At 40.1% G+C, this 17,880-nt stretch overlaps 1 protein-coding gene across 2 annotated transcripts; it reads left to right on the top strand.

Annotated features, from left to right (window-relative positions):
• Positions 1-765: 765 nt before the first annotated feature.
• On the top strand, positions 766-15,499 carry LOC131252826 (uncharacterized). Of its 2 annotated transcripts, XM_058253555.1 has the most exons (12): positions 769-978; positions 1,070-1,196; positions 6,790-6,863; positions 10,263-10,309; positions 10,383-10,530; positions 11,040-11,099; positions 11,214-11,415; positions 11,689-11,750; positions 11,863-11,963; positions 12,383-12,437; positions 12,518-12,565; positions 15,142-15,499. In XM_058253555.1, exons 1-12 carry the CDS (start codon positions 816-818, stop codon positions 15,315-15,317), a joined length of 1,263 nt encoding a protein of 420 aa, XP_058109538.1. In that variant the 5' UTR covers positions 769-815; the 3' UTR covers positions 15,318-15,499. The 2 variants fall into 2 exon arrangements, with proteins under 2 accessions (XP_058109539.1, XP_058109538.1); XM_058253556.1 differs by lacking the exon at positions 11,040-11,099 and having other exon boundaries at positions 766-978.
• The last annotated feature ends 2,381 nt before the right edge of the window (positions 15,500-17,880 follow it).

Genomic DNA, 17,880 nt, shown 5'->3' on the forward strand with positions numbered 1-17,880 from the left:
AACCTTTGTAGTCTTGTGGAGTTTTTAACAATGAGTGTTCAATCAACATTGTTTTCAATGACATGGTCTACTTAAGATTAGGATCTACTTTATTTTTAAGCTCACATCATAAAATGTTCCGAAGAAGTAAATTATTGACTTGTAGATGAAACACATACATCATGGTGTGGCCCATATAACACTGACCACTAGCCACCAACCAATCCCATCTCGGCGCTGATGCTCAAAAGTTGCATGGGCCACCATGAGATATGTTTTATCCATCCATTCATTCATTCATTTTGCATTTCATTTTAAGGAATGATCAGAAAAATAACGGCAGATTCAAATATCCAGTGAACCACACCACAGGCTGACCATTAAAAACTTTCTAAAAACCTTTTTATATTCCTACCAATTAGTTAATTCGGTGAAATAGATGAGAAAAATAAAAATGTTATCTTGATCCAAAACTTTCGTTGACCGTGCGAAACTTTAACGGCAGGCTTTCAATTACTACTATTTCTGTGGTGCGGTCCACCTGAGAATCGTATCTGCTCCATTTTCGGGCCTGTGCAAAGTAGATGGACGGCTGGGACAAAACAAATAAATCGCGGTGGGTCACAGAGCTTTTGCCGCACCTATCTTTTGCCGCATACCCTATCCACGTGGCACACATGCAACAGACCAGTGATCTTGATTGACAGAATCCTGGGTCCCACCTGTCATTTCTTAAAAAATTAAAACAGTCCAAATCCTCGGGCCGCGTATATCCAACAATTCCTCTACCCTTTTGTGAGTGTTTTTCATTTCATTTGAAGAAGAAGAAAGAAAAGATGCTCCGCTTCGCCGCTAAAAGAGCAGTAACCGCAGCTCTAAAACACCCCCGAAAGCCCCTCCCAACCGTCAGATCCTACGCAACCGACGGCCGAGATGCCGACTCAGTTTCCCTCCAGATGATCAACTACGCTCTCAACCTCGCCAGATCCCAGAAATCAGGTCCGTTCCTTTCATCAAGATCCCCAAAATACCCTTCTTCCCCACACTCTTCTAATACTACTGCATGTATTATACTCCACTGCACTCGCAGGTGAGTCATACGCGCAGGCACTTCTGGTGCTAGAGCAGGGTCTCTCTAACTTACGCCGGGTAGACAGTGCGCACGAAGATGGTGTTGGGATGGTATTGCTTGCCATGTCTACCATCTTGGCAGAAAGGTTGTATCAGCAGAATGTCGTAATTTGCTTTTTAGGTTGCGTTTGGATGCTCAATTGAATTAGATTGCAATTCATTCTGCATCTTTTAGGGATTTTTACCGCCAAATTCCTCAAGAATTCGGATTTTACCAAACTAGGGCCCCGTTTGTTAAATCAGAAGTCTAAAGCCTGAATCTGAAATCTAAAGCTGAATTTGAAATCTGAAGCCTGAATCTGAAATCTAAAGTCAAAAAACTTGTTTGGTAATTATGAATGAAGTCTGAAAATTAAGTACTGAATTTGAAATAATTTGTTTGTTAACAAACATCTGAAATGTCCAAAATATGTTAATTTGACACATTTGCCCTTATCTCCTTTCGAAATGTTTTACATTATAAAGAAATTATTTTTTATTAAATAAAAATACAATTATTCTATTTAATTCAAATAAACTATAAAGTACTTAATATTATTTCCACCGTTGAAACCTTTCTAAGCCCCACAATGATGTTTATTTGTCATCCAACCTGTTCATTATATCATAAGGGCATGGATGAAGGGAAAACAAAAATATAGGCCCCCTATAACGTTTCTATACCACACACCAGCTATATAGCTGGTGTAAATATATGTCGTGCAAAAGACAAGCGCCGACGCTTCTCCATGTCCGAGGTGTACGAACGGTTCAAAGGAGATCAAAGTTACATGGCCCTACAATAATGTATTTATTATATCCACACTGTTCATCAAAAATTTTAGATCATTTTAAAGCATTATCCAAAAAATGAATCATATCCAAAACTCAAATGGACCACACCAAAAGGATAATGATTTTCACCGTTAAAAAATTCGTAGGCCCCACTATAATGTTTATTTTCCATCCAATCTATTCATAAGGTCAAAAAATATCTTGATGAAGAGGAAAAACAAATTTCATATTTATCTGAAACTTTTGTGACCCCAAAAGGGTTTCAATGATAGACGTTCAATCCTCTACTGCCTTTTGCAGTGTGGTCCAGTTTATCTTTAAATCTATCTTATTTTTCGGCTCATGCGTTGCAACGAGATCGCAAAATGGATGGACAGTTTGGATATAACAAATACATCATGATGGGACCCACAAAACTTACTTCCGTCAATACACCAACCAATCCGCTTCCCAATCGGAAAAGGATTGGCTACTCCCCAAGCCCCAGCCCCGGCCCCGGCCCCGTGGCTAGTGGTCGGTGCTCAGTGGGCCCCACCATGATGTATTTGTTTCATTCATTCCATTCATCCATTTTTAAGGATCATTTTAGGCTTGACAGTAAAATCGAAATGGATATAAATCTCAGGTGGACCACACCATAAGAAAACAATAGTGATTGGATATCCACCATTAAAATCCTCTTCAGGCCCACTCTACTGTTTATTTGACATCCAATCTGTTAATTAGCTCATACAGGCACAGCTGAAGGGAAAAAATAAATATCAGCTTGATCCAAAACTTTTATGGCCCCCAAAAGGTTTTTAATGGTCGACACTCATTCAACACTATTTCTGTAATGTGGTCCAATTGAGATTTATATATACTTCGGTTTTGGTCTCATACAATAAAATGATATGGAAAAACAGATGCACAGAATGGATGAAACACAAAAATCATGTTGGGGCCCACAGAGCCATTGGCTGGTGGCAGGGGGAGTAGCCAATCCGCGTCCTTCCCAATCCCGTCGCCAACGGATGCGGATTTCCTGCCAAAGCCTTCCGCAGGAAGATCCGCGCTGAGAACTCGGATGGGGCCACTGTGATATTTGTGAGAAATCCTTCTCTTCCATCAGTTTTGTGAGTTCATTTTAGGGCATGATACCAAAAATGAATTATATCCAAAACTCAAGCGGGTCGTGTTAAAGGAAAATGTGGTTAGGGAAATTCCTACCATTGAGACCTGTTTGGGTTCGATAGTGATGTTTACATGCTATCCATACCGTTAATAACTTCATTCCTATTGGGATGAACTGAAATCACAAATATTAGCATGATTCAAAACTTCTATGGCCCATGAATATTTCAACTGTGGACATTCAATTATCACGTTTTCAGCCCACTTGAGATTTGGAAACAGTTAATTTTTGGCATCATGTCCTAAAATAAACTCACAAAACATATGGACGGGTAGGATTTCTCACAAACATCACAGTAGGTCCCACCTGGGTTCTCAGTGTGGAAATCCGCGTCCGTCCCCAGCCCATCCGCTTCAAACGCGGATTGCATCCTACCCCCGCCCAGACAGATTACCGTCCGGTCAGGGCTCTATGGGGCCCACCGTGATGTAAGTGTTTTATATAAGCCGTTCATCATTTTTCTTATATTATTTTAATATATGATATAAAAGATGAAGCAGGTCCACAGCTTCAGTGAGCCACACCAAAGGATGCTGCAGTGATAATGACAGCCATCGTTGAAACCTTTCTAAGGGCTACTGTGATGTTTTGTTTTTTTACCATCCAACCTATTCATTAGGTCATGTAGACGTGGATGAAGTGAAAATACAAATATCAGCTTGATATGAAACTTCTCCCGCTCTCAAGAAGTTTTTAACGGTGGACATTCAATCCCCACCTTGTGGTTCAATTAATCATTGGACCTGCTTTTTTTTTGATTGGATCACACCTTAAATTATCTAAAAAAAAAGTTGATAGATGATGTGGATCAAACACATAAATCATGGTGGGGCATAAAAAAGTTTCCCAAGTTAAATGTTGATTTTGTATTGCGCGAACAACTTAAAAGAAAAAATTGATGTACTAACTTGAAAGGGGTACCTTTGGAAGTAAAAAAATTTTATTTAATGAAAAATCACATAGTGCATTTCGTGTTCACCATTAAGCGAGACTCTTATTATGGAAAGAATTCAGTGGAAAACTACGCGTTAACAACGCGTTAGCAAACACCACTTTTTAGGGATTTTTACCGCCAAATTCCTCAAGAATTCGGATTTTACCAAACTAGGTCTTGAGATTATTATAAGCACCGAAACGTTCTTTTCAGAAATGACGGAATTGCCCTCAGCTACTTTTTTACCCATAGAAATTGGGACGCGGTTTGGCTAGTGACACTGCCACTAGCCATGTGGCTAGTGGTCGGTGCTCTGTGGGCTCCACCATGATGTGTGTGTTTTATCCATGCCTTCCATCCATTTTTACAGATCAGTTTATGGCTTGAGCCCAAAATTGAGGCAGATCTGAATCTCAGGTGGACCACACCACGGGAAAACAGTAGTGATTGAATCTCCACAATTAAAAACCTCCTAGGGCCCATTGTAATGTTTATTTAACATCCAACCTGTTGATTATTAGGTCACACAAACCTGGATGAAGCGAAAAAACAAATATCAGCTTGATCCAAGACTTTTGTGGCCCCCAATAATTTTTTGATGGTGGGCGTTCAATCAACAGTGTGGTCCACTTGAGATTTTCATCTACCTCATTTTTTAGCCCATCCCATAAAATGATCAGGAAAAATGAATGGACGGCATGGATGAAATACACACATCATGGTGGGCCCCACAGCACCGGCCACTAGCCATTGGCTATTGGCACGGTTACTAGCCAAACCTTTTCCTAGAAATTGGTGGTTAGATCATTTTGGGGCCCACGTGTTGTGTTCATGACATCCAACCCGTACAACAGGTATACCTGATCATTATGATAATTGGAACTACAACTCACGGGGATCCAATCATCCAGGTGGGCCACAAATAAATTTGGAGGTTTTTGGGTGTTGTGTGTTGTTTTATGTTGTGGCCCACCTAGTGATTCTATCAACCTTATCTTTTGTTTGTCTAATTGATGTTGTGGGCTTGTACCTGTTGGAATGGTTGGATGTCGTACACACCAAGTGGGGCCCCCATAATGTTCAACTCTACACTTGGGAAAATGGTTGATGAGGGCATTTTGGTAATTTCAACACCATAAGCAGTTGTACTTCCGAAAATTACAGGATTTTTTTTTTTGGTAAAATCAGAATTATAGAGGCAAATCCCTTTTTATTATATAAGGATTTACCGAAGTGGGATTTGTACCCTTGAGGAACTATAGCCCATGCAACCTGAGGTGTTTGTGAAGTAAACGTGCATTTTTTGTTCTGACAAGTGGGTCCCATGGTTTAGCAATCTGGACTGCTGGTCTACTGTGGCTCATTTTGGATGGACCATGCTCCAAAAATCTCTTGGATTAGACGTCTTTAACATATCAATCTGTGGACCTAAAAATGTACGGTTGACAGTGCAGCAATAGTCCACATTCAAGTGAAAAGAGTTCAAAGGATTAGCAGGTAGGATCTTCCATTCTGCGATATTTTTGGACCATGGTCCATCTACATGGGACACAACGGAACAATGGTCTGAATTACCAAAGAGCAGGTGTCAGAATTGATAACTCACATGTACTGTGCAAAACCTCAGGTGCGTCCTGTAATATCTCACACCATTTTGATCCATACTGCAATTCAGTGTGCTTGAATGTAGTAATTGCAATTTGGGGACAGAGGAAAACTTTGATACTCTAGCAAAGTGTAATGGATGATATGCAGGCAGTGAGAAATTGTACATGTTGCACAAAATTTATTAACTGCCCAAATTATGGTCCCAGTTAGATGTATCACTGATCAAACTTGAACTTCTTTGATCATATAACTGATTGAGGACATTTAGGGCCCATTTGGATACCACCAAATAAGTTACTTTTTCTACTCACGGCAGTAGATAGGTAACTTATTTCAGATAAGTAAGTTTGGCTTATGATTAGTTATAAGTAACTTTTTTTTTACTTAAAATTACTTAATCACTTCAGTTTTTTTTTTATTTTTTTAGCTTTTCTACTTTTCATAAGTAGCTTAAGAGAGGCATCAAGAGAGACAACAAAAGAGAGGAGAAGCTAATAAGTATCTTGTTTACCAAACATACTTATTTGCTTAATAAGTAGAAATCAAGATAAGCTACTTGAGGCATAAGTAGCTTATCTTAAGTAATGTACAATCCAAACGCCCCCTTAGGGCCCGTTTGGATACTACTAAATAAGTTACTTTTTCTACTTACAGCAGTAGATAAGTAACTTATTTGAGATAAGTAAGTTTGGTTTAAGATCAATTATAACTTTTTAACTTAAAGGCACTTAATCACTTCAGCTTAATAAGTAGAAACTAAGATAAGCTACTTGAGGGATAAGTAGCTTATCTTAAGTAACTTACGATCCAAACGCCCCCTTACTGGACGGCTGAAAAGGAAATACCCGACAGTCTTATTACTGCAAATGAGCATCCATGAATCAGAGGTTAGATTTTTCAACCAATCTGATTCGGTATTGTGAGTTACTTAGGCCGTTTAGTTTGAGTTGCTGTATGCCTCGGGTACATTTTCATATTGCTTGCTTATCAAGCATCATACTCTGCCAGAGTATCAAATAATTCCCTTGGGGACTCATTATGAATGGATATGGGGCAACCCTGCTTTGGTCATCTACTCTTTACTGAATTGAACTATTGCATTTTGTATAAGTCAATCATCCAAATGCAGCCTTTCCGTCATTTGCTTCTTGCTTTTTTATCTTAAAATGATGTCGGTGGATATTGACAGAGGGGAATTTGGTGATGCCATCGAGAAGCTTCAGGAGGTTGTTGATTTAGAGCGATCTTCTCTGGTTGTAAAAGGTGAGTTTGCTTTTTATTTTATTATTTTTGGTGTTTTGGATGGACTCAAAATTTTGGAAATTATATGATGCCTTTAATGATTCGAAGTAGCTCTTTATTTTTTCACATTAGAAGCATTTGGATTTTCTTCATTTAATAATAAATGTATGTTATGGAGTTTGTGTTGGTATGGAAATTGGAATTCTTTCTGAATCCAACTTAATAAGTATGCCTCTGTCAAAAGGTGGTAATCAATCCGTGTGTAGGACATCCTGGCCTTGCATCAGAAGGGCCCTAACCCAAAATTCAACGAGCCCAATATGTAAATTGATTTTGGGGCCCACCAAAGGAGTTCATGGGCATATTGGGGCTTGATGCCACCTGATGCAAGGTTCAGGGATCCAACACATGCTGAGTTGGCATTTGGCATGCAAGGATGTGTGCCTGGGTGCATGTGGAGGGGCATGTGTGCCGTGTGAGGCTTAGCAAAGCCCAGCTATTTGTCCTGCGGACAGGCCACTTATCATATGCTCATGAGAATTCGGATACGTCACACAGTGGTCAGATGATCCAAACCATTCATCTTGGGGATTCCAGCCTGAATGGGTCTATAAAACTAAGACACTCCACTTTTCTAAATTGCGCTGTGTCATTACTTGACTATGCCACTCCTAGATGTGGCTCATATATAAGGGAGGAGTTTGTCAACCATTTGTTGATTCACTGTTGCTTCACTTGATCGGCTTGGAGTTCTATTCTCGCGAAATTTGGGATGCAAATGGGTCATGCCTAAATCTGTTAAAGATACATGTTCCGAATGGCAGTCAGGAGACGGGGGCTCGATTGGTAGACTCCTATGGCTTCTTGGAGCTTAACAACAGAACATTCTATAAGCAATATCTTGATTTATCATTGCTGTGGGGAAGCTGTCAAAAAGTTTAAAAGGAATTCCAGATGTTCTCTTCAGATCAAGGTGGAAGGAGGCGATCAGATGCAGCTGTCCCCCTCCTAAGGTCTCCAAAGCCTGCAATCGTCCTCCAGAGGGATGCTATAAGCTCCACGTCAATGGATGGCCCCTCGCTAATAGCAGTCCATCCAGTATTGGCAGCTTTATCAGGGATTGCAGAGGTAATGTTGTCACTGAATTTTTCAGGTCTGGTAGGCTGGGGTGACTTGTCGCTTGCAGAAGCCAAAGCTACCCTTATGGGAATTGAAGTAGCTGTGATCTGAAATCTTAAGCTGATCCTGATTGAAGGGGGACTTGTTGAACGTAATCTGCTGCTGGATGAATGAGGGTGCCTCCCCTTCACATCTGATGGCTATCTTAGAAGAAGCCAAATACCCGAGTTCGTCTCTCAAGCTGACATCCATCCACACTGAACAATCAGTGAAAGCAGATGGTTTAGCAAAGAGGGGGGTGGACATGGAGTGTTCTGTGGTTGTCCGACAGGTGGTTGTTTTCCAGTCATGGATTTCTTGCTGCCTTGCATTTTTGGCTGGTGTTTTGTTGGGGCTATTGTGTATCTTTAGCCAGGCTGGATTGCTCCTGGGTTGGGCCTGTTCCGTGGTGGGTCGGGTTCCCTTTTTAGCTGTTTGCAACTCTTGCAGTTGACTTGTAGTTTTGTATTTTTCTCTTTTCTTTTAATAGAAGCTCCATCCATTCATTAATAAATAAATAAATTATTGACTATTCAGATTTCTTTCTCCCACCCCCCCCCCCCCCCCCCCCCAAATAAAATAAAATAAAATAAAATAAAAAATAAAAAAATTCTGTATTTATTTTTAATTGAAAACAAGCAAACAGGGTTTTTGCCTCACATCTTGAGTCTTAAGCTTCTTGTATCTTGTGTCAAATTGCTCAACCTTGCCTCAGTTTCCTTTCCAAAATTCATCCTATCATTTTATTCCAATCAAATGATATGGTTGCTTCAGGGTGATGGACCTCTTCTTTATAGATAATGACAATTTTATTAGGCAAAGATAAGGATGCAGTAAAGGGGAGGCAATGCCAAAAGAAAAAACCGAAAAGAATTGCATCAAAGGAATGACCCAACACAAAATAATGGGAATGGCAAGATAGATCGCCTGTGATAATCTTCAAGAGAGAGGAAAACAAGATGTTTAAGCCTCAAAGCAATATGCCTAAGCTCATCAGACATAAAGTCAAGTCTCCATGGCTGTGGCCTTCCCTTCCTAATCCAATCTTGAAGAAACCTAGATCCACCTATCACCAGAAGAGAACCTGAACTTTTTTGTATTTTTTCCTGAGAGAGATAAGAAAGCCTTAATTCCAAATTCCCACTACATGGCAAATGGGATTAGAGACCAAACACGCCTTCCCCCTTGTTAAACAGCCCACCTCACCAACATCTATAAGATGTTGGACCCTAGGGTGCCCACTGGGATGTTGAAGAGCTTAAAGAATTCCAAACAAATGAAGCATGCTCTTGAGAAATAAAAAAGGATAGTTCCAAATAAACACTGGGAAGACAATGTTGCCTCCTTTTGAGGTGATAAAGAGTGAAGATCTTGTCCAATATTGCCATCCAACAATACACAGCAGCCCATGCTGGAACCAGCTTTCCATACACAAGGAAGAAGAGACTCATTTCCTTGTTTAAATAAAGCTTCACAAAAAGGCCTCAGCAGAAAAAGCCCAGTTAGCAGACCACTTCCATATCCTTACATCATTCCTATTTCTCACAAGGAAGGCCATGCCGAGAGTGTCAATAAGCTTGAGAAGTGCTCACCTTATCTTCTTTTTACTCAGCAAAATGTTACGTGCCGCACCAACTTCCTCCTGGTGAAACTCATAACAATCTGTGGCTTGAACATTCCTCTGGGTAGCCACCCTATAGAGGCACCCTAACCACTTCCCAACCAACCACCTTAAATTAAAACCTTTCTTCAGATATTTTCCCGCATATCTTGGAGACATTTTGGTGTTACGGACATTCTTCCAAATAGACATCCTGAAGGCTCTATCTCCCTTAATGCCCAACATCTAACCTCCTTCCTCTTCCCTGTGTTTCTTTTTAAATAAAAAATAAAAAAATCTAATTATCATTTCTCAAAAGAGCTCCGAGTTGACACCCCCTTCACTATTGAGGCCCCAATTCCTCTCCTTAAATGTGCTTCGCGAAGAGACTTTTGGACTTCCTACTTCCAAGTGATCGCAATTGCCTTTTTGTGTCTTCCTTCCCAACAAAAATCTGTTTGGATTTTCTCTAAGACTCTTAACCTCTTCCCCACCACCCTGGGGATCTTGAAAAGAGATACATAATTCACTGGAAGATTAGCAAAGGACAATTTGATGCACTAATTGTTCTAGAATGATGGAATTAAGAATCTTTTGAAAAAAAAAGAAGAAGAATGTTAGAACCAAGGCATAATTCGTGTATTCCGTTGAACATCTTGCAGTTGCTGCCTGGGAGGGTCTGGTAGGACTACACTTGGAGACAGGGCAGGTTTGTAATGACAATTAACTGCACTACTTTAGTTGCTTGGTTTCAAATTCATTCAAAGATCCTTTTTCTCTAGGATGTTACTTCATCAGTACCCGCAGATGAATGCTTGCAACTGTTGAAAAATACACCAAAAGATGAAAGCAGCACATTCAAGGCTCTACATTTGCGAGCTAATGCGGTTAAAGGATTGGCTGATCTTGTGACTGGGGATCTTACGTCTGGTAAAGAACTATCCTGGCTCTTCTCCCTCTTATTACTGCATTCAGGTGTTCTATTAGAAAAGGAGAAGTGCCATTTTGAATTTATGATGCCCACTTCATAGAAGTTTTACGAATTGTTCTTGTGCCCATCACGCAAGTGGCGAACATGCATGGCAATTGGGACCTTTTCTGTTGGGCGTCAAAATTTGGATGGTCTAAATCTCAAGAGCATAGTGATTTAACTACTCTTTCCACGTGATTGTTGTGAGTGCCCAGTGAATGTGGAATATTGCTTAACTGTTTTAACTAAAGATCCTTTTTTCAGAACAGTTCGGATGGTTACCTCAATTCAACTACCTTCTTTTGTGGTATGGCCCATCAACATCGGTCCCAAACCCTGATCACCATGCACAATTTCTGTGTCAAAAAGGGATGTTCTGGTAGTGCTTTTCATGGTAGTCCGTGAAGCGTGCTCATCATAGTAGCTTCTTTGGCTCGAAAATGACCGACTCTTAAGGTTATTTTATCAGGGAATTCATACTTTGGAGATAACACATCGTTCGAATCACAGGAGACTAGATGTTGCACTGGTAAGCTGGTACATAGCCTGAAAATGTATTGCTTTCATCACCCATCTTTACCACATCATTGTCAAATATCCATGATGTCCTGCTGGGACTCAAATTCCTATTCGCAATCTACAGGAAATGTTGCACTCTCACATGGAGAATTTTTACATGCCTCCGGAAAACTTTCCGCAGCAGAGGAGTTCTACCAGAAAGCACTCAAGGCATCCGAGACAAAAGATTTTTCTGATGCAACTGTTTTAGCGGCTGGCAATATGGTCTCGGAGAAGGTCTCATTGGGAGCCAGCTGTGCTTTAGGACAGCTTTTAACACATTTGGGGTAAGATCCTATTTGGTTGCAATTGCTAGCTCTTTTTTTTTGGTTTCCCTTCACCCTTCATAAGTTCCAGGCAGTTTGTGGCATCTCAATTTGTGGAATTCCAAATGGGTCCGTAATTGGTGGTTGCATCTTCTGAACTATTGGAAGCCCACTCATTCTCAGTGCCAATTGTAACTGAATGAATTCCTGTGGAACAAACAGTTAGATGTTTATTAGCTTTTTAAGTAGTGTGAGCAGCAGACTTGCATTTAGATTGATTCGTTTCCTTCTCAGTAATTTTCAGGAAGCAGAGGAGATACTGACAAAGGCATTGACAAAAGCTGAAACGCATTTTGGTTTGTTACTTTGGCTTGGACAGTAATGAGAATCACAATCTTTTCACATGTTTTCTGCGTGTCTCCTTACAGGAATGTGATGAGTATGTACTCCACTTTTTGACATTTTCAGGTTCATGTCATCCTAATGTGGGGGTCGTCTTAACTTGTATAGCTATGATGTTTGGGCATAAAGCAAGACTGGAGCGTTCGAGTTCTCTTTTGATTCAAGAGGTTCTAATTGTGTGCTTTAGCTATATTATAAAAACAATTTAAAGAAAAACAGCAAAGTAGGGAACTTGCTTTGGGATTCATCTGGGTTGATCAAGCAAATCGCCACTTGAATTTGCCTGGTTGGTACCTGGTTGACTTGGCTAACATGGCATCAACTGGGATTCAGCTTTTCCTCGGAAGCTTTTCATTCCCTCTTATCTTTTTATCATAGAATATTTCTTCCAGTACTTGGCTGAGTCAACTCACTGACACTTTTCAATATACTGAGCTCATCCAATTGTGAGTTGGAAGCCGAATTTGGGTATTAAATGTCGGCGATATGTATTAATTTTCAAAAAATAAAATAAAATAACTGTCATTTTTATTGATATGGGTTATTTATGTGACTGATTTTGTTCATTCAAAATATCAACTGGCAGGGACTTTATAGAAGGGCCTTAGATTTACTAAAAGCTCCATCGTTGGACACCGAAGGTATACATCTTATGACACGTCCTTGCTTTTTGTACATTCAATGCAATGAACAACTGGTTTACCATTTGTATTTGATGCAGTCACGGACATGCATGTGGATAAGAGAGATATTGTAGCCCTTGCAAGAGGTATGATCAAGTATCTCATTATTTTAATTCATGTATGATGAACCAATAACCTGAGTATCTTCCAAATGAGTATATCAGCAGATGCCTTGGGGAATTACATTGTCCTGATGGATCAGCTCATGAATTATGTTATGATTTGTCCATATCCAAGTGGGACCCACAGTTCATTGATCCAGACCATTGATGTTATGGGACTCATCTTCAATGACGAATGACTCAACTTGTAATTCCTTGTGACTTTGATGATTATAAGGCTGACTCGTATATTTGGATGATACTGTGCAGTCCTTTCTATGTATTCAAACTCATTTTGATTGATAAAAATCTAATTACATTTGAGGAAATGTAGAGAAAAGTAACATGAAAGGCAAGGCTTGTCACTGCATGAGAAGTGCTTCTAAGAAAAGCATATGCATAAGCATTTAATATTTATTAGCAACATGAATGCAACTCCACTTTACCACATGTAGAATAATATTAAATTTAATACAGTATAAAAAATATTTACAGGAGTCATTATGTAGTTCAATTTCAGTGATAATCTCAGTATCTTTAACATTTCGACATTGGAAGATTTTATCATTGCCAACCTACACTTACCCGTTGGATTTTTTTTTAAATATTCATGAAAGCTAGTATATTCCACAGAGTATGGAAAGCTAGTGTGTGTGTGTGTGTGTGTGTGTGTGTGTAGACCACCATTTAATGATGATTGGGGGGGAAAACACCATTTATGTATCATCACAACCTGATTTGCACATTATAAGAAAGGCACCCATCTGAAACAACACTTTGGGGCTTGGCATTGTTGGAAATTCATGTACGTCAAGGACCTGTTTGGATGTGTGAAAAGTTTTTGTATAAATGGAAACCATTTTCCTTGAAAAGAAGAAAATAAATGGAAAGTATTTTAGAAATAGGAAAGAAATGATAAATACAGAAATGGGAACATTTAGAAATGTGATGTAATGATGACCAAGAAATGTGATGTCATGATGACCAATCATGATGTCATTTCCAATGCCTGGAAGATATTACGGAAAAGGTAAAGTGGAAATGCAATTTGATCATTTCATTTTCAAAGAGACTGGCTTGCTTCACGATAAGAAACAGTGAGGGACAAAGGCTGGGATCGCTTCAGCAGAAGCAGCAACGCAAGATAAACACTTTGCTCACTTCATATTTCAATGTTGCTCTCTTCCTCCTAGTTAAAAGTCCTGATCAGAAAATAACTAGTGTCCTATGCACTGTGTCTTTACGAATGGGGTCTATGGTTCATTGATATACCATTGATTTAAGGATCGAGTACCCTACTATGAATGTGGGATTGTTCCTAACCTGTCCACAGTGGCCCACAAATATATTGTTTACCACGCCCGCGCGCACACACACACACACACACAAAATCTAGAAAATACCAATAGTTTGATGGCTATGATCTTCCAATTCGGAAGATTTTTGGGTCTGTGGGTCCCATAGGATCAAGTCTGGATCAATGAACCATGGATCCTGCTTGCACAAGATGGGTGAATCACATATCTAATATTCTCATGCATCAAGGCTATAAGCCTATAACACCTCTCTTTATGCATGAGTGCATGGCTTGAAGAAGAACCCTGCATGGTTTGATACAGCTGATGTACCGATGATCTGTAACAACAACTGCAATGGGCCGTTGAACAGTGCGTGCATTGCTTTATAAGTGTTGCAGGGTATGTGCATTAGAGGAATCATAGGATCCTCAGCCCAAGGCTTCACACCATATACTCAGGTATCCTGTTCTAAAGTGGGCCAATGTTGCAGTAATCTTGACAGTTGGTCTGTTGCATCCCTCCATGGATGGACCATGTCGTCAAATCACATGCTATTATTCCGATTCAGGCATGTGAACAGATGTTTAAGAAGAAATAACATCCGCATTCAACTGAAATGAGCCCCAAGATTGGTGGAAAGGATTATCCTATCTGGGAGATTTTTTGGGCATGGCCCATCGATGGCAGGATGCAATGGATCAATGGTCTGGATGATTGAACCATGGGAACCACTTGTAAGTGCTAAAAATCCGTGCCTACTGTGCAAAGCCTTGGATGAAGCTCTTGCATATTCCCATGTATTTGAATTAATCTGCAAAAATATGATCTATAATGTTTATTGATAGATTTAATGAGGTACTATCTTTCGGCAACCCAAGCCAGTGATCTGGCGAACCCATCATTTGATTGACCATGTTATTAGAATATCCCTTATGACCCCAGCCATCTGAAAATGGACAACTACAACCAGTGGTCCACATTAAGTAAAGAGGGGTCCAATCGGACGTTTAGATTCTCTCACATGGGAGATATTTGGTTTCTCTCCCACACACTGGGGGACCCACCATATGAATGATTTGGATCACCGGGTGGGCCCCGCATGTACAATTTGTTGAGCGAGCAATCTTGAAATCTGACATTGTATATCCTCAAAAACTTTCATATGGTGTTGATCTATACTTCCTATACCACTATTTTCCTTTTTCTTGTTTCAATTATAGTAAAAACATGTACTGATACAGCCGCTCAATGGTCTGCATGCAGGAGGATATGCACAAACACTAAGTGTTCAACAGTACAGAAAGGAAGAAGGAGAGAGAATGAGGAAGTGGGCGGAGAGCATATGGAGGAACTGCCGTCTGTCACTGGCTGAAGCGCTCGAAATCTCTGAACCTTCTAAAGTTACAGTTATAGATGCTCGGATCAACAGGGTCATATAATTTCCATCAGATCCAATAGAAAGAGCCACGAGGCACATTTGCATCGGCATCTTGATTTCACGACATGTTTAATTAAGACAACACATGAGGAATAACATAAACACCCGTTTGAGATGTCTTGTTAAGCAATCTGTCCAATATATCCTCTACATTGCATGGATATGTAGCATGTTTGGTGTTCATGCAATTGTGGGTAAGCTTTCAAATTTCCGGAAAAATCCCTACTCCAGCGTTTGGTCCGATTCTGACTTTATAGACCTCTGGACCGAAGGGTCTGTTCTGAGCTACAGGCCTGCGGGTTGGGTTTGGCCTTGGTTACAGGTCTGAAACTAAAGAGCAAGGCTTGGGCACTGCTAGTCCACTTGATACCTTTGAATCTGCACCCATGTGCTGTGCTATCTCATACCCATTTAGCTTGATTGGTTGGGCTGGGTCTGAGCTTGGGATCTTTAAGGTCATCAGTTGGCCATGGACATGGTTCGGGCCTTCAAGCAAATGAAGGAATGGTCGCCGACTGACTCTAGTGGGCATAAGAATTCTGGTCTAGAACTGGTCTAGTGAGCATGATAGCTGATCATGGTCGACAAATTCAAGAGGACATTATAGGCTTGATCTAGGATCATGGTTTAGAACATGCCCCATACAATTTTGTTTATTGGATTCGGGAGTTTGTTGATACTCTGGCTGTGTATGACGCTTGATATGCATGCACTTGGAAATGGTACACATGGCATGTTTATCTCTAGGTAAACTCACTAAATTGTGGAGCCTATACCCTCTGAATTACAGTCCAAATTTCACATTGGTTGAACAATTATAACCTCTGATTCATAGATGCTTTTCTCTTTTCCTTTCTTGAAATAAGACCATTTTGGGTGTTTTTCATTTTTAACCATCCAGCAAGTGTCCACCAATCTGATAGATTATCAAATGAATGTATTTTTGGTTCATAATACATCTAATTGGTGCACATAATTTGGATGGTTTAGTTTGAATTATGATGCAACATGGAGTAGAATCCTTTAGTAATTTCTAACTAGCCTGCTTATCATCCATCATGATCTGCCAGAGTATCAAACGGTTTTCTCTATTTAGATTTGGATGCACAATTGAATTGAATTGAATTGCAGTAATTAGTTCAGTAAAGTAAAAACAACCAAGTTATAGTTACCTTTCAAATAAAAAAACACCAAAGTTACAGTTACCTTAACCCAACAGTGCATCCAAACGTGGCCTAAATTGAATAATTTTGTGTCAGTGCTATTAACATGGTTGTCTGCTGTTCGTTGATTTGGATAGGCAACTTGATCCCAAATCCAACGGCTGTGGGTCCAGCAGTATTCCAGCAAACCTCTACCAACAACTACAGACAACATTCCCACACAAATCGCTTTCCTGTAACACAAGGCCCTGTGGAGCTCACTACAATGTGACTATGAAATCCACCCCGCACGTTAATGTTGCTGGCTAGTGTTATTGTGAGAGTTCAAGTGGGCCACACCACAAGAAACAGTGGGGACTGACCACCTGCCATTGAAACGTATTGGGGCCCACAGCTGATATTTAAGTTTGCCCATCATCGATCATGTGGGCCAGGCCATGGATGCACCCTGGCCCAAAATCAGGTCGATGGGATGATCCTAACCGGCTCACTTCTTCATTGCAAGGGGACCATTGACCCATTTGAATTGTTGGCCACACCACTAACTAATTAGCAGTCCAGATCTTTTGCATGTGCGATACTGCTATTTGCACTTGTGCACGGAGGAGATTGTGCGAGTATGTTTGGGAATTATAGGTAACTCGCACCTTGAATCCCACGCCTTTCGGATGGTTCAAGACCTATACGCTCAAGAGAACGGATTACCAAATCTCATACCTCCTCCGCATTAATTTATTAGATCTAAAGAGTGTTGATATGGTGGTCCGGCGGATACTGGCTGGGATTCGGCTCTATGGTCTTATTTCTCTTCCATTCTCTTGGTTCATTTACTCCCTAACCAATCAATGGGTAGCCGAGTCTTGCAATGGTGGACTATTGCGAAAGATTTGTCCCCACTGGGTCTGCTTAGAGGGATCATTTTGGCCCTCATCCTCTGGGAAATATGGATAGCGAGGAACAAAAAGCGCTTTGACAACTGTTAGATCAGGATTCAGCACTCCATCAATCAGGTTCATTCGTAGCTCACCTGTCATTGCAACTTTTAAGCATGTCATGAGTCTAACAACTTTCAAACATGCTTTCTAACAATGAGTACATGCTTATGCTCTCAGCTCTCAAATAATAATGGTTGGATTGAATAGGGTTATGTAGACAAGATTGCAACCTGTTATTTAATGTAAAGCAAATTAGAAATTTGGACACACAGAAATAATGTAATCAAGTCTAATAAAATTTGACGAGTATAACCTAAATAAGCTATTCATACTATACTTTAGCTATTATGAAATAAGGGTTGAGCAAGTTTGTAGACCATCAAGTTAATAAAATCTACAATAAGGATCACCTCCTTTGTAATTTTTTACTCAAAAAAAATTTGATGAAAAAAGAAAAGGAAAAAGA

Source organism: Magnolia sinica, chromosome 8, assembly GCF_029962835.1.
Source record: "Magnolia sinica isolate HGM2019 chromosome 8, MsV1, whole genome shotgun sequence".
NCBI lineage: Eukaryota > Viridiplantae > Streptophyta > Magnoliopsida > Magnoliales > Magnoliaceae > Magnolia > Magnolia sinica.

What these genes read in the sequence shown, in the direction of transcription:
- LOC131252826 (XM_058253555.1), top strand. Translation starts at nt 816, where the DNA reads ATGCTCCGCTTCGCCGCTAAAAGAGCAGTAACCGCAGCTCTAAAACAC. An exon ending in CGCCAGATCCCAGAAATCAG is followed by an intron (nt 979 to 1,069) that starts GTCCGTTCCTTT and finishes CTGCACTCGCAG; the next exon opens with GTGAGTCATACGCGCAGGCA. An exon ending in GTTCTCTTTTGATTCAAGAG is followed by an intron (nt 11,964 to 12,382) that starts GTTCTAATTGTG and finishes ATCAACTGGCAG; the next exon opens with GGACTTTATAGAAGGGCCTT.